This window comes from Pituophis catenifer, unplaced genomic scaffold (genome assembly GCF_029215685.1).
Source record: "Pituophis catenifer annectens isolate HBS135680 unplaced genomic scaffold, rPitCat1.0.hap2 SCAF_14, whole genome shotgun sequence".
NCBI lineage: Eukaryota > Metazoa > Chordata > Lepidosauria > Squamata > Colubridae > Pituophis > Pituophis catenifer.
The window spans coordinates 23,804,886-23,821,518 of NW_027256894.1; the positions used below are offsets into that span (position 1 = coordinate 23,804,886).

Below are 16,633 nucleotides of genomic sequence, written 5' to 3' on the forward strand. Positions count from 1 at the left end.
CCTGCTTTTTCTCCCACCCACTGCATGCATACCAGCTCTTCCCTGACCCACCCCCCCAGCATCCCTCCCCCCCTGCATTGCTCGTTACTTGAGACTCCTGCCCCTGCCCATTTAACAACATGCACAGCTCGGGGTTACAACAGCCACCGGAGCGGCTGCCACTAAGTGAGGTGGTCACATGACCTTGTTTTATGACCACCTCATAATTTAGCAACAGTAATTCCAGTCATAATCCAAGGACTACTTCTGCTAAACTTAAGAAGGAAACCTGACTATCATCCCATCCCCCAACAATCTATCTAGACTCAAAAGACGGCCCACTTTCCAGCCTGATGCCCAGGCCTCAACCCCAAGGGTAACGCCCTCTGCCTCTTCTGCTCACAGAAGGCGATGGACTGCCTTCCACATTTCCTCACCAGATTCTTTCCTATTGCATGTTCTACACATAGAACATGATCCTTGCCACTGGCACATACTGAGAAACTAGTTTTATTACTCTGGTGGTATTCTGATCCAGACAGACCATTTGATTTCTGGGATAGGAGGAAAGAAGCCAATGTACCTTGTCCTGCCTCTGGAGATTTTGATATCCTTCTGGGAGGACTCATCAAATTTCATGTCATCGGAGGACGCAGGTTCCTGTGCATTTTCATCCTTCTCCTTGTGCTCTGACTTGATTTCCAGCGGGACCAGGGCTACTGATGGGGTTGGCAGCCCAGCGGGCAGCACTGCAAGGAAAGCCAGTGAAGTGCAACATGGCCTATTTTATTTATTTGTAAGATTTATATGGCTGCCCAGTCACTTTCAGTGACTCTGGGCTGCTTACAAACAATAAAAAACACAATATAGGAGAATAAAAAACAGTAACCCTCCCCCACCCTTTTAGAAAAGAAGCTGTGACCAATCCTCTTAATGGATAGCAGGCAAAATTTAGAGCAAACAGAAAATGATAATTCCTATGAAATAGTGCTAGGACATATTTGAAGAGTTACAATTTGAAACTTGTTAAAGAAAAAAACAGATTATCAGAGGTGGGTGCAAGCTTTCTGTGGAATGCCAAAATGAGTGTGGTTTGATGAGAAACTTCTGGAATACCCCAGAGGGTTCTATATCCAAGGGAAAAGCTCTATGTACACTCAGTGCTAGGCATAAGTCGGGAAGGGACTGGAGACAAAGCTACCAGTGCAGCAGCACCCTGCCCTCAGTGCGTGGTGCAATTCTTTGCACTGTTCTGGTCTAAACACCTTATAAAAAGAATATTACTGTTCCACAAAGAGCAATCAAAACAGTTACTGGCTACAAGAGCTCTTCCATGAGGAAGACAAAACATTTTAGGTTAGAAAACAACTTATGGTGTGTGTGTGTGTGTGTGTGTGTGTGTGTGTACGTACACACGCACGTGTTGGGGACACATGTAACAGAGGAATTTGAAGTAATGCATGGTAAGGGAAACCAAGACAGACAAATTTTTCTTCCTCTAGAAATATTTGAACGGGCCAATCCACTGAAGCAAAACATGGCTGGACTCGGGAGAACTGGGATGTGGGAAGTTCTTTATCCAACTAATAAGCAAGCAAAAACAATCTTTGTTGCCAAGGAGAGGAATCCTACAGATCCATGAAAAGGGCTTATGGTCGTTACTCGTTTCACAAAGATTCCCACTAAATTTCCAGGCTGAAGAAATTGAAATGTGACTCACCTCTACAGCTTTCTTGGGTTTTATGATTTAGTTCTGTATTCTGGGCAGGAACAGTGTTGCACAACCCTGAATTATTGCTATTGAGGCTGACACCATCTTCCCGATGTGTGTTGACCTAGGACAAAGACAGCACGGACACAGATCGCCATTCAGCCTGGCATGAGATCAGCAATGTCCAATCCACCTGAACAGATTCTGCCATCGTTCTGACTGCAATCCTACAGCAGAAGTTGCATGTGTATGCCATGTGAGAAAGTTGTGAGAACTCAATGAGCCGGCGGAGGGGGTTTCTGAGGGACTCTACTCCTCGGGAGTCACCACCCACACTTTCTGCAGGAGCTGCCCTCCCAGCAGAAGCAAGATCTTGTTGCTGACTTTTGGGAAGGAAAACAGGGCTTCTGGCAAGAGCTTGTGAGGCAGTGGAGTCACAGGCTGCAATGAGCTGGAGTGCCCTTCCTGGAAGTATGGCACAGGATGTTCTGTGGGCTAGGATATCGATCTCACAATATTTATACTTAAATGATTGTAGAATTTAAGAGTTCTTCCGTTTTAGCCCTCTGAATCCACTCTAGTGTCTCTGGCTAATGACTCTCCACTTTGTTTCTTGTCTTGTGTACATTCTTTAATGATGTTCCTATGTGCTACTTAAGAGCTGCAGAGGTGCTACAATGCTGTGGTCAGGTGTGTGTGTGTGTGTGTGTCACAGAGAGAGAGAGAGGGGGGGGAGGAATGGAGAGAGAGAGAGAGAGAGAGTGAGAGAGACAGACAGACATGACAGTATGAAGAATGGAGCAGGGCGTGAGAAGGTGTAGGAACCAAGCAGAAGTCCCAAAGGTGCTTTTTCAAGAGGCAACTGGATTTTTCTTTTTCTTTTTTTTTTTAATTTGATCTATATGCCGCCCTTCTCCGGAGACTCAGGGCGGCTTACAATGTGCTCAGCAATAGCCTTCATCCTTTTGTATATTTATACAAAGTCAGCTTATTGCCCCCACAAACTGGGTCCTCATTTCACCTACCTTTCACCTACATCTTCTTTGAAGATGTTTTGCTTCTTATCCAAGAAGCTTATCCAAGAAGCTTCTTCTTCTTCTTGGATGAGAAGTGAAACACCTTGAAAGAAAAACAAGAAAGTCCAGTTGCCTCTTCAAAAAGCATTTTTGGGGCAACCATGATCTGGATGACAGAGAATCTCTATAGATAACCAAGCAGAGGGACCTGCCCTTTTCCAGGCATCTCATGGGGCCCAGAGTGCTGGCTGGACCAAAACCAGGGAAGGAAAGTACCGTGCTCAGTCACAAGTGTCTGCCTAATAAGGAAAGATCAGATGCTCACCATCGAGGCTTGTCTACTGGCTATGACGAGGCTGGACGTGCTGTAAGTGGCATTCAAAGTGCTAACAGGCCTATTGTGGGATTGCCGCAATAAGCCCTCCATCTCTCCGTGGGACCCTGCCAGGCTTGTTGAAGGACCCACGGCGTGGTTTCTCAGCACATTGATGGCGTCATCGAGTCTGTCCAGGCGATCTTCCATCCGGGACTGCTGTTGGGATTGAGGGGTGCAGGAAGGTCATTTATGGTACACAGCAGTTTATTCCATTCAATTCTCAAGCGTTCTACAATGGGAAATGGGAAAGGCAGCCAGGGAAATGTGGTGGTATCAAAAGGACTTCAAAAATAGCCAGAAGTGCAACCTGCAACTATGTGAGAGGGTAACACTTCTGGTTCCAAAACAAGAGAGGTGAACTACAAAACTAATCTTGCTTGGTATTCTGGAATAAAGCTTAAAAGAAAGAAGCAAAACTCTTAATGGGAATTAAAAAGGAAAAATGGTAAAATAATTTGACTTTGACAAGATTACTGTTTTCTAGCCAACGAATTACAGCAAGCAGAAATAGCCAGAGGAGATTAGTATTCAAAACAGCTTTCAAGTTCCATCATACCCGGCAAACTGGTCTTTCTTCCCTCAGCCACTCCTGAGAGTTGGGCAGAGCCTCTGTGGCCCTGATCTGTTCCCAGCCAAAAGAAACGGCTAGGAATGAGCAGCCAGGCACCAGCCCCATCAGGATCCTGCCCTCCTCTTCCCAAAGAGCTTAAGAGTCAGATTTGACCATTACTACCATGATGCAAAATGCAGGAAAGGGGGGGAGGGTTTGAGATAGAGCAGTTTGCTTTCAGGTTTGAACTCTCAAATCAGATTTTCCTGATTTCATGCCAACATTAATCTTGGCATATATTTACTGATTGTTCAAATAAAGTACGGGTGTCAAACTCGCTGCGTCACGTTGTCGTCATGTGACGTTTAGTGACGCTTTCCCCCTTTGTGGAGCTGGGGTGAACGTGGCCTGCAAGTGATGCACCTGGCCCATGGGCCGCTAGTTTGACACCCATGAAATAAAGTATGCAAAAGAGCATTCAAACATAAAGCTTTTTTACAAGTTGAAAAGACCAACGGATGGAAGGAAGAGATTCATCAGCTGTGCCACAGTAAATGGGGTGGGTTGTAACTTTTAAAAATCTGCAAGTAGAATTAACCAAACCCCCCCCCCCCCCCAAAAGGCACCCTCTAAAGAGAAATAGTACCTCACAGACATCCTTTAAGAAGGACATAGCATCTTGCAAATGCTCGTGAAGTTGTTGCTCAACTCGATTTTTCTGGCAAAATCAAGACAGAAGAAGGAAAGCACAAGTTAAGTAATGATAAAGAGGTGAGGTAAATAGCTGGTGTGCAGGTCAGCCTCAGTGGTTAGTTAAGTTAATACCACAAAGATCTAATTAAACTTGGAACTAAGGAGATAAAATGCTGTGCGCCAGAGCAATCTCTATAGATTGTTTATGTACATTTGCAATGGAAGGCAGTCGGTGAAGTACTGCATTTTTTAGCTGTGTGAGAAAAATGTTACGTTGGGAGATCTTAAAATGCTTTATCAATATGTACACATTATTTTTCTCTTCTGCTTCTGAGACAGGACTGAGAGCTTTCTACATTAATTCCTATTACCATCTCTCCTTCACAGATGCACACAAGGTGTTTAGTGGAGGGGACCTGGGAAGCAGAGCACTCATGCCTCCTCCCTCTTCTGCAGCGCCCAGCTATCAGGGGTTGCTCCTCTGTCTTGGTCCTATTAGATCTCTCAGCGGCTTTTGATACCATCGACCATGGTATCATGCTGCAGCGGTTGAGGGGGTTAGGAATAGGGAGCACCGTTCTGCGGTGGTTCTCCTCCTTCCTCTCTGACCGTTCGCAGTTTGTGTTGGCAGGGGGGCAGAGGTCAACCTCGAGGCGCCTCGCATGGGGCGTGCCGCAAGGGTCGGTCCTCTCGCCCCTTCTGTTCAACATTTATGTGAAGCCGCTGGGTGAGATCATCCATGGTTTTGGGGTGAAGTGTCATCTGTACGCTGATAATACTCAGCTGTACATCTCCACCCCAGACCACCCCAACGATGCCCTTGATGTGATGTCTCGCTGCCTGGAGGCTGTGCGGGTCTGGATGGGGAGAAATAGGCTCAGACTTAACCCTTCCAAGACCGAGTGGCTGTGGCTTCCGGCGTCCCGATATAGACAGCTGGTGCCATCCCTGACTATTGGGGGTGAATCGCTGCCCCCCACAGAGAGGGCTCGCAATCTGGGTATCCTCCTGGATGCACGGCTGTCTTTAGAATGACGGCCGTGGCCAGGGGGGCTTTTTATCAGGTTCGCCTGATTCGCCAGTTGCAGCCCTTTCTGGACTGGGATGCCTTGCGCATGGTCACTCACGCCCTTGTCACCTCCCGGCTGGACTACTGTAATGCTCTCTACATGGGGCTCCCCTTGAAGAGCACTCGGAGGCTTCAACTGGTCCAGAATCCGGCCGCGCAGGTGGTTATGGGCACAACCTGTTGTGCCCACGTGACACCCCTCCTGTGTGAGCTGCACTGGCTCCCAGTGGTATTCTGGGTGCGATTCAAGGTGCTGGTCACCACCTTTAAAACGCTCCATGGCATAGGACCCGGGTACCTTCGAGACCGACTTCTGTCACCAATAGCCTCCCACTGGCCAGTCCGCTCCCACAGAGAGGGTCTCCTCAGGGTGCCATTGGCCAAATTATGTCGGTTGGCGACACCCAGGGGGAGGACCTTCTCTGTGGGAGCCCCTGCCCTGTGGAATGAACTGCCCCCGGAAATGCGTAAGATCTCTGACCTCCGTGTATTTCGCTGTGCCCTTAAGACCCTGCTGTTCCACCAGGCCGGGCTATCAATGTAATGATTTTAAATTAGGTGTTTTAAATTTTGGGGGTTTTAAATTTGAGCCGAAACTATTTAATAATTTTAATTGTTTTTAATTAATGTCTGTCTTTGTGTTTTTAATAGGCTGTACACCGCCCTGAGTCCTTCGGGAGAAGGGCGGTATAGAAATAAAATTATTATTATTATTATTATTATTATTATTTATCAGGAGCCACCTGTCTAGATTCATCCTTTCATGCTGATGGTCTCATGTCTAGATCCCATTTCACTGCATACACACTGTGGGTTCTCTTCATCCTTAATTTTTCTGTGCTAAAGAGCCCAATGCGATACCTCCTTTCTCGAGTTATACCAATTGTCTTTTGGAATATTTTCAAATTCTGCAATATCCTTTGAGACCAATGGTCCATGAACAAAAGAGATGCTGATGTAGTAATGTAAGTGGCAAGCAGAATTACACCATTTTCAATTCAACTAAGAATCTCCCAAAGATAAAACTCATTTTGATGTTGCAGTTTTAATTACTGCTGAATTTGTTTGTTTTAAAAAAGGGAAATATGATTTTAATGCACTGTAAATTTTCCCGAGAAAATGGTTTTGAAAGGCAACCTACACAAAAATAAGCATCTTGGTTCTGTTAAGAGGAAATGAACGTGTAAGTAAGATTTGTTTCAATGAAACCAGAAAGCTATTTCTTGAACAGAGTTACCCAGCAATTCTTACCAATGAATGTAAAGAATTTTCATAGCTTGGAGACAGAGGGGTTTGTCCTCCAGTTCTTGACCACTGACCAGCACCTGTCAAAATCAAAACTGCTGAAGCATGGCACATGCAGGAGAAACATATCCTACTGCTGCCAGCATCTTCTGATTTATAAAGAGCTTTCTATTATTTTTATATGCATTTTGGAATGGTTTTCTTTGTGGAGCCCAAATCCACAAATCCTGAATGAGAGCACCTTAAATATAAAATTTTGGTCAAAGGGGCATTCACAGGTTGTCTGCATATGCTCAGCAGCTCTTTGATGTTTACTGGAGAGCAGAAATCCAACAAAACAGCACAATTGCCAGATTGCACTTGTATGCTAGAAAATCAGTTCTTACAAGACTTCAAAAAAGGAAGAGGTGGTAGGGGGAGCAAGAGGAAGAGAAGGAGATGGATACTACCTGTGAGAGATGATGGTGATCCAACAGGTGTTGAAGGATTTGAAGGAAAGCTACTACTAGTGTGGTCAGGAGAATAAATCTGGAAAAAAAGAAATTTCACAATTGAACTATTTGATATGCTAGAATCTACACATTAAAAAATTCAGCTGAACAAAGGTTGAAGAAATTGAAATGTTTAGAAATGTTCAACCTGGTAACTGAGAGCAAACCACACTCCCTACTAAGAGGTGATGATGTTACTTAGTTTGGTAATTAAACGTCTGCAAGAAAACAACCAAACTCAGAGAGCACCAAGGACCCTATAGTCCTTGGGACAAATATTCCTTTCTATCAATAACTGTAATTCCCTGTGATTCTCTCCCCAATGCAGTTCCTATAGTTCTTATATAATAGTTCCCAATTCTACTGTTTATCTTAAATGCACATCTGACTATTTAAACTCCACCAGGATTGCCAAAGGCCAAGTCACCAAGGCTGAAGCTGTAGGCTCTGAGCTGTCAAAGGAGAGACTTAAAATGCCCATGTCATCATCCTTTGAGACACCATTGGGACCCCTGGGCCTCAAGCAATGCAAGCCATTCAAGGATCACTTGGAATAGTCAACTTCCCAATGTTTCCCTCTTTGTTCAGAGACTGTGAGCCCTGAGCTATCCAAGCTGCACAAAGGCTGTGCTCTCTGAACTGGAAATAGGAAGCAAAACGTAGGTTTGGACAAAGAGATTTGATATAACCAACAACATTAAAGAAAAACCTCTGGTTTGATATTCTTTAAATTAAAAACCAAGTGTTTTGATTTGGCATTAAACACTGACATAAACCAGATGCTTCTCTCACCATGGAACCCCCAATGGGTACCATCTATAGGATTATTGTTTGGCAAATGTTCAGGGAGGCACATTAGATATGGTAGACATGCCCAGATTTTCTTTGCTTTCTATCCACACCAGTTCATTATCCATGCCCAAATATCATTGGGCTTTGAGAGCTTTGGGTAAATACGTTCGTGTACAATTCTCTTTCTTTCCCGCTCTAAAATTAAGACTGCAATTATCTAGGCTTAAATCTAAAATAAAAGGACCTTTGCAAACGTATTATCTGACCTTTCTTTTTTAACCATGGAGTATTTTGAAAGGAATTTGTATTTAGATTCGTAAACAAATGTTGCATCCTGTTATTTTTTAAAAAGCACCACATCAGACGCAATCTTATTTCTGCTATTAATGACAACATTTAAAAGGGAGAGAAAGGCAGCAGCTTTACAATTTCAGGATGGTTTTATTGCTTCATCAGACAGGTTAAAAGCTAAAGAACAAAGTATTTGGAATCCTTCATTCGCATGCCTCCTTTCTCAAGAATAGCAGAGGGCAATGAACACACATCTCCAGGTGAGGGAAAGCCCAGGACTGCTCGACTCTAGCAAGGGCTGAGAGGCCAACAATCAGCCCCACAGAATATTTGTGAACTGACTTGCTGATTCATGTCAAGCAGCACCAAGGTGAAGGGCTGCCTTAACTTAGACAAGAAGGCTTAGACAACTTAGAACTAAGCCACCTTTGGTCTGACCTAAGCATAGGTCATAAAATCATCTGCTACAATGTCCTACCTGTCAATGACTACTTCAGCTTCAACCACAATACACGAGCAAAGAATAGATACAAACTTAAGGTAAACTGCTCTGTTAGGATATGGTTTGAGCCTAACTATGTTGTACAGGCAATATAAGTGTACTGTGACTTTAAGATGTACATGTATTATATGGCTTTAATGCTGAGTCATGTTGTAATTACATAATTACTGGTTGTGAGAATATTTAAGCAAGGTACTGCAACGTGTTCAGTTGCTGCTATGATCTGCTGTTGATGATGAAGCTGCAATGCTATGCTGCCATTGTGTATGAAGATGATGAGATGATGAAGCTGTGATGATAAGCTACCATTGAGAGGAGTTGTTATCTGTAATCATTGTTTGATGGATCTGCAACCATCGTGAACCAGAGTGAGTTTGTTATTCTAACCAACTACTGTTTGTTGGGTAAGAAGATTCTGTAACTACTGGACTGATTTACTGGCAAAGACTTGGAATTTGTTTAAAGACTATGAGACTGTTTTTCTACTATAAAGTAAGCTTTTGATAAACCAGTTTGCTTATCTCTTATTCATTGCTCTCAGCAACGTTTCTCTGTGCAATCAACTCTGCTGGTTGGTAACACAACAACAATAACCTTAACATTGGTTATGGGCCCAGAGCCAACCATAACTAACAATGATTGTTAATAGCTAAACCGAGAGTTAATGTGAATAGAACAAACTGTGTTTGTGATAAACGATCCAAGTGAAGATGGCACTAGAACAAGCAGCAAATTTTTCCATGATAACCCGGCTGGATGGAACAAACTATGTATCCTGGTCTGCAAAATGTACTCTACTAGTGCAATCAACTCTGCTGGTTGGTAACACAACAACAATAACCTTAACATGCTCCAAACTTGATTGCAGAAAATATGACTTCAGCAACAGAGTGGTCAATGTCTGGCATGCACCACCTGACTCTGTGGTTTCTTCCCCAAACCCCCAAAACTTTAACCTTAGACTGTCTACCTCACCCCATTCCTAAGAGGTTGTTAAGGGGTGTGCATAAGCGCATCAGGTGTACCTACCATCCCTGTCCTAATGTTCCCTTTTATTCGTATCCATTTCATGTATTCATAATTATGTTTATACTTATATCTGTTATCTAATACATGCTGGAAGGAAGGAAGGAAGGGAGGAAGGGAGGGAGGAGGGAAGGAATAAATAAATAAATAATCTTCCAATTATGCAAACGGATTGTTTCTCGGCACACACTACACTCCTCTCTTCTGCCTCCAACTAACAGTACCCATTCATACTAGACCTTTGGCAAACTGTGGCTGCATCCAATCTCCCTCCCATTTCTTTGTCATGGAGACCTTCTAATGGAACTCAGACGCCTCCTCTCTGGGGGGAGCCAACCCCAGGAGGAAGCTTTGGGGAGGAAACTTTAGGGCAAAGCTGCTACAGGCAAGGTAGCTGCAACACTGAACCCCTGCCTATGCCATGCAGTTAATTATAGAATGTATTTCTCATGATGAATTTATTTCTTAACCTCTGGACAATCAACAGCTTACTCCATTTTATTAGCTGTCCTCTGTTGTAGATTTCTAAAGGAATATTTCAAGGGTCATGGTTTAAAATATAAATGGCATTAAAGAAACAACCCTGAGTAGGAGAGCTTTTCAGACAGTCTTTGGAAATACAAAGCCTTCAGCAATGCAATTTTACAGCACATAATTATTTTGTTTTGGGTCTTGCAACTTGTTTTCTGTGGCTCCATGGGTACACTCCCCTCTGTCTGCCTATTCAGGGGGGATAGGGAGAGTTTTGCTGCCATGTAACGTGCCTGAAAGGAGCTTTAGGTGTGAACAAACTTTAGGGTTAGGGTCAATCACACATTCACGGAAATGCCCCCCTCAAATCCAAGCCACCCTGGGGTTGCTGGCCACAGACACCTCCGGGTGCATTCTGGGTTTCTTCATTGAGATCTACTTGAGGCAATTTGAAGGGCAGGAATTTGTATATGGAGTTTGGGTCCTTCACAGAATTGCTCCATAAACAATTACTTACAGAGGCCAAAGCTTTTCCAAGGGCATCCCCAGTCTGTGAACTTCCAGCAGGATTCCCTCTATGCGCTGTAAAGAAAAAGGCAACACTATATATATATATATATATATATATATATATATATATATATATATATATATATATATATATATATATATATATATATATATATGTCAGCTTATTGCCCCTCACAATCTGGGTCCTCATTTTACCTACCTTTGAAAGGATGGAAGGCTGAGTCAACCTTGAGCCTGGTGAGATTTGAACTTGCAGTAATTGCAAGCAGATGTTAATAACAGTGCTTTAGTCCACTGTACTACCAAGGCTCTAATATTGATGTGGTGCAGCTGGCGAGAACACCCAGATGGTATTTAAGAGAGCAGAATGGGGGGAGAGGAAGAAAGAGATCAAGAAGGGAAATTACTTCTGAGCTGCTGTTTTCAAAGGGCCCTTCCTTCTGGGGAATGCACATCCTCTTAACTACAGGCAAGGTTAGTTTGCAAAGATGCTAAGAGAAGAGGCTTCCTTCAAAGAGGGCTGGAAAGCAAACTTTCCCAACCTACAGTCAAAATGTAGGACCCCAAAGCATCCACTGAATCGATTTATATAGGATTGTCTTTCTCCCATCCCATGGAATTCCAGAACTTGCGAAAAGGAGAGGCAATCGCCTCCATTTGGAGCTGTGCCGTGATCATTCTCTACTTTAGGGACCTAGGTAAATGGGCTGCCCTATCCCAGTCTTATTATGGTCAAGAATTAAAACACAAATCCAAACATTTTTTTCCGTCAGTGCCACAAAGGTAAGAAAATATTCACATATGGCAATTAAATTACAACGTGTCTCTATGATAGGTCTTACTCATGCTCATCTGCAACCTTTTCAAAGGCAGCATTATCATGCTTTAAAAATGTATGTCAATGTGCCACGGCCTTACAGCCCATTTACTGCAATCCCCAATCAATGTAGGAGACCTCAATCTAAAACATCCTGAATTTCTCTGACAGAGTAATTAAGAGGATTACATGCTATGCGGAATGGACTTGGATATCCTTTAGAGAAATCTTATGCCCTGGCCCGGGCATAAGCTTTCAGATTCGGGTTTTCCCAGATGTGCCAACATGACATCTCTAATGTATTGGAACTTTGAGGAACCTCAGGCCTTGGAGTTTTATTTCACTGGGGGTGTTCCTTGGAATCCTGACATCAGAATCACCAATCAGAGTGCACAAAACACACCAAATGCATGAATAAGCTGAAATGTCACCTCAATAAGATCTATAAATCTGGGATTTGGGGGAAATCTGAAGCTTGCTTATTAGGTAAATATATGTTCTTCCTGAATAGAAGTTATAACCATATTTTAACTACAATAAAAGACAAATGATTTCTGGTCCAATCACTTTTTTTAAAAAAATTGTCTGTCGCACATTTATTTTGGAGCAGTGCAGAAATAATATCCAGATCGACATACAATGCCATCACATCAGCTTCGTGAATAGATCCACAAGTATGAAAAATGTTTTCTAGGCTGTGCTTTCAGAGTAGAGATCAAATTGTGATGTGAAAATATTCCGACTCTAAAAATACCAACATTATAAGTCTTGCCAGCTGACAAATCCTTTTTACGTTTTAGCAGATAATTTATACCATCACAACTTAACTGTAACTAAACTAGATATAAATTTTATGGACAATTTTAGGACTCCAAGATCTTACCAAGCACACTGCTCTCTGATCCGTTGACTGGTGGAGTATGAGAGGCAGCAGCGGCAGCATATAATAAGTTACTGCTACTGCCCCGGTGGAAGCTGGACATTGGCGGAAGGCTAGTGCTTCCATCTGTTGGTGAGGCTGAATGAGGAGGACAACTCTAGGAAAAAGCAGAAATGGAATCACAGTGCAAGAAGGGAACAAAAGTGGCAATTTCATATTAGCAAAATTCAAAGTAACCCCAAACTCTTAGTTACAAAGAGCACAATGGTTATCCGAACTAAACCAGAGTTCATGAAGCAAGCAAAGGGAAGAAAGATACCTTGCCTCAATAATCCACAATCATCTCTGAATGTGAGATTTTATTTTTAGGCATTCAAGTCAATGCTGGCAATGAAGGCGGTGGGGCTGTTTGGAGATAATGGGAAACTCTCTTTCTCCATCATCTGGAAAGAAAAGCTAGGGTCCCATCATTCTGCAGATGCTGCTACAGGTACTGGTTATAACTGAACTGCGTAACACTTCAGCGATTCTGGTAACAAACTCTAAAACTTAGTTTTACAATTCTTAGGTTTAGTGGGCTCAAATGGAATGGGCAATTGGATGAATGAAAGGTGTGCAGGAGCTCAATGCTCATCCAATCTCATTTGTGAAACAGGAAGCCAAGGTCCAATTAGGCCCAAATTATTAAATTGAGGTGTCAACAGGCACCATGTGTAGAGACAAGCAAGCTCTGAAGCCACTTTCTCCCTACAAATCTGAATTGCTGTACAGCTGGATCATCCACTCCAAAACAAGTGCCATGCCATGCCTGAAGACCAGAAGCTCTTCTAGTTTGGAAGATGAACTTCCTGAAAACCCTGAACCATACCTGGAGTAGTGAGTTTGCTCTGATCCAGAGGAATTTGTCAGCCTGTTTCCAGGATAATGGATACAAATTTAAGAATACAAAGGAACAGAATGTGTTATATGCACAGACTTCCCAAAACACCAGGGAGATCACTGAAAGGGTTTACTGATTTTCCCACAGCCTCTACTTTAGCCGATTATTCAGGGACACGTGGCACTGCCGTCCTCCCTACCACCATCTTACCAGGCGCTCATGGGGATGTCGGCTGCCATAACTACCGGAGGGCGACAGGTGAGAAGAACTTTCCAGCATTCCACCATAACCTGACTGGCTCACTCCATGGGAGGGGCTCCAAAGTTCAGGAGCGATGTGGGTCCCATCTTTATTGTTGGATGAAAATAAAAGACAGAAGGCCTGAGGCATCTGGTCAGGCACAGTTATCAGTTTCTACTCTTCAGAAGCTCTGCCCTGCATTTAGGAACAGGCAAAGAGCAGGGCTTGAGAACGGTAGAGGGGTGGGTAGCTCAGAAAGGATGAGAATGCAGATGAGCCACCTGCCCCATGGACCAATTGCCCCGACATGTGATTCTCAGGCCTTTCCTCCCACCCTTTCAACTCGGTGGACTTTGGGCTCTTTTTCCCCAGCCTTGAGCCTGGGAAGCCCCTGTCCCAAGTGTAGACGATGTAAACAGAAATCAGAAGAACACTCCAAGTACTTTCTGTGAATTGTCTGAGGCCTATACACTAGCCAAGGACAACCCAATCCCAAGCACACAAAAGCTGTGCAGAAGAACAGTGTGTTGTGTAACTGTGAGAACCTAATTTCTTAAAGGAGAAACTGAAAAAATAAGAAATGGATCTGACACTGATATGTGTCCTGGCAAACATATTTTCAGAATCTTGGGTTGGCCTTTTCAGCTTGGTCTGGATTGACAAGAGTTTCTGCATAATTACATAACCTCCCTGCTTTAAGGTGTGTAGTAGTGAAGAAGTTGCTTCTTTCACTGCAACTGCCATTAGATCCTTTTTCTAGAGGATATAGAACTGGCACAAGAAGTCTACTTGATTCAGGTAGAAACAAGTACCGTATTTTTCGGAGTATAAGACGCACTGGAGTATAAGACGCACCTTAGTTTTTGGGGAGGAAAATAAGAAAAAAGCTGATTGGCAGGTGGATTGGCCTCCCAGAATACCCCCAATCAGCTGTTCCCAGAGGTGAATTTTAGCAACAGGTTCCTTGGTTGTGAGCTCTGTGCCTTGCTTTTTTTTCCTGCCTCTGAAACTTCTGAAACTCCATTTCAGAAAAAACTTTCTTTTCTGCCTCTGAAAGCCTCCGAAACAGAGCTTCAGAAAAAAAGCCTCTGAAGCTCTGTTTGGGGGCTTCTTTTCTGAAGCTCTGTTTGGGGGCTTCTTTTTGGAAGCTTTGTTTCTGATGTTTTTTCTGATGTTTCTGATGTTTTTTGCAGCCTCTGAAACCTCCGTTTGAGAAGCTGGGCAGGGCTACATTCGGAGTATAAGATACACACAGATTTTCAATCTCTTTTTTGGGGTGAAAAGGTGTGTCTTATACTCCGAAAAATATGGTAACCACTGTAAACCTTGTTGGTACAAACAGCTGCAATTGTTGCTTGCCAGTCCTCTTTTAATTTTGTTTTACCTAACAATGTTCTGAATTTTATGCTCACCTCCTTGGAAACATTGTGACTAAGAAGCAGGCTAAACATCCAAGAATCCAAAAAAAGTCAAGACTGATAAGATTACCTTCTTTAGCTCCTGGGAACAACTATGCTGTTTGCAGTTATTTCATAAGGGCCAGAAATGTCATAAAATGAAAGACTAGCTGTCTATTTTAAGTGCTCAAACCATAAGAAAAATAAATGCTAATCAGATCTACTTTATGATATGCCCTTAAACTGCTATTACCAATTCACATCCTATGAATATCATGATACTCTTGACTTCAGACAGCATAAACAAAATAAATTATACTCTCATTTATTTGATTACTAATGCTATTTATTCCTTTTCTCTCATATCTACTTTGAAAATATCAGCAAAATCTTTCTTACCTTGTACCAAAAAAGTGCTAGCAAACATACTGCTTGGTGGTTTAGGGGATGGATAACTTGGAGATTCTCTATTGAAGTCATCTGAATTAGGAGAAGGGGCATAGACCTAAATCCATGAAATGAAAGGGAGAAAAGGACAAATATACAACAGCTGAAAGGGTCTAGTCATAATCAAGCAGAGCTTAAAAGGAGGAGAGAAGCTCAGCTGAATATGAAGTCACAAGTCTCAAATGGCAAATGCTTTTTGGGGAATTGCTTCACCTCCCTCTCGAGATGCCGATTCCAGCAAGCAGAAGGAGAAAAGCTGAAGGGCTGACTCTGCTCAGCAAGCACGAGGTCCTTCAAGGGATTGAAAACGGTAGCAGTTACTGAAAAAAGGCAGATGATCTTGAGAAAGAACTTGGCAAAATGGAACAACAGGGACCGACACAAAATCCTACATTTGGTTAGAAATATGTTGGTATAGATAGTCAACTTACAACCACACTTGAGCCTGAAGCTTCTGTTGTTAAGCAATACATTTAAATGAATTTTGCCAAATTTACTTTCTTATCACAGTTTTTAAGTAATGGTAATTAAGTGAATCTGGCTTCCCCATGGAGGGGATCACAGGACCCCAGTATATTGCAACTGTCATAAATTTGAGCCAGTTGGCTAGTGTCCAAATTTTGATCACATGACCATGGGGATGCTGCAAGTCGTAAGCATGAAAAATAGTCATTAGTCACTCTTTTCAGTGCTGTTGCACCTTCAAACGGTCACTAAATAAATGGTTGTAAGTTGAGTGCTACCTGTACTAGCATGTGAGGAGAGAGGCGAGACAGGGAGGATCCATTATTCTTAGAAGTAGCCCCGAGATTCTTCTGCTATATTTTGAACAAGGAAGAGAGGAAATTCTGACAGTTTTATGTTTTCACAGATCTTAATGAAAAGCATAGAAAAGAGCAGCAGAATAGACTCCTGTGGACCATAGATGTTGATAGTTGCACCTTGTTTTTAAGCAGCCTACAACCCTCCCCTTCAAGCAGCAATATCAAACTGCACTTTTTTCAGTCTGAATTTTGAAGATAAAAGAATTTTTGTGGCAAAACTCAACTTCATTCAATCCAGATGTTGGGAAACAGTCTGCCAATTCTAAAACAAAAAGCAAGTTTCCTTTGTTACAGTGAGAACCTCACACAAATTAAAACCAGTTCTCTCAAGTCATTTGATCACCTGCAGATGATTGTCAGTTTTTCCTCCTGCCCTGGTTAATCACAGGTTTTATTCTATTTTCT

The 16,633-nt window shown here is 42.8% G+C and overlaps 1 protein-coding gene across 8 annotated transcripts in view; it reads right to left on the reverse strand.

The window, feature by feature from the left end:
- Positions 1-16,633, reverse strand: part of TCF12 (transcription factor 12) — a 59,947-nt gene that overhangs the window by 2,749 nt on the left and 40,565 nt on the right. For 7 of the 8 annotated variants that reach the window (XM_070953296.1, XM_070953294.1, XM_070953298.1 and 4 more), the window contains 10 exons: positions 15,357-15,462; positions 13,531-13,667; positions 12,444-12,597; positions 10,730-10,794; positions 7,089-7,167; positions 6,646-6,719; positions 4,279-4,350; positions 3,032-3,238; positions 1,700-1,814; positions 563-728 (listed from right to left, as the gene is read on the reverse strand). In XM_070953296.1, the coding sequence (XP_070809397.1) occupies positions 563-728; positions 1,700-1,814; positions 3,032-3,238; positions 4,279-4,350; positions 6,646-6,719; positions 7,089-7,167; positions 10,730-10,794; positions 12,444-12,597; positions 13,531-13,667; positions 15,357-15,462 (1,175 nt within the window). The remainder of the gene's footprint in view (positions 1-562; positions 729-1,699; positions 1,815-3,031; positions 3,239-4,278; positions 4,351-6,645; positions 6,720-7,088; positions 7,168-10,729; positions 10,795-12,443; positions 12,598-13,530; positions 13,668-15,356; positions 15,463-16,633) is intronic. The other variant, XM_070953295.1, reaches the window with a different exon arrangement.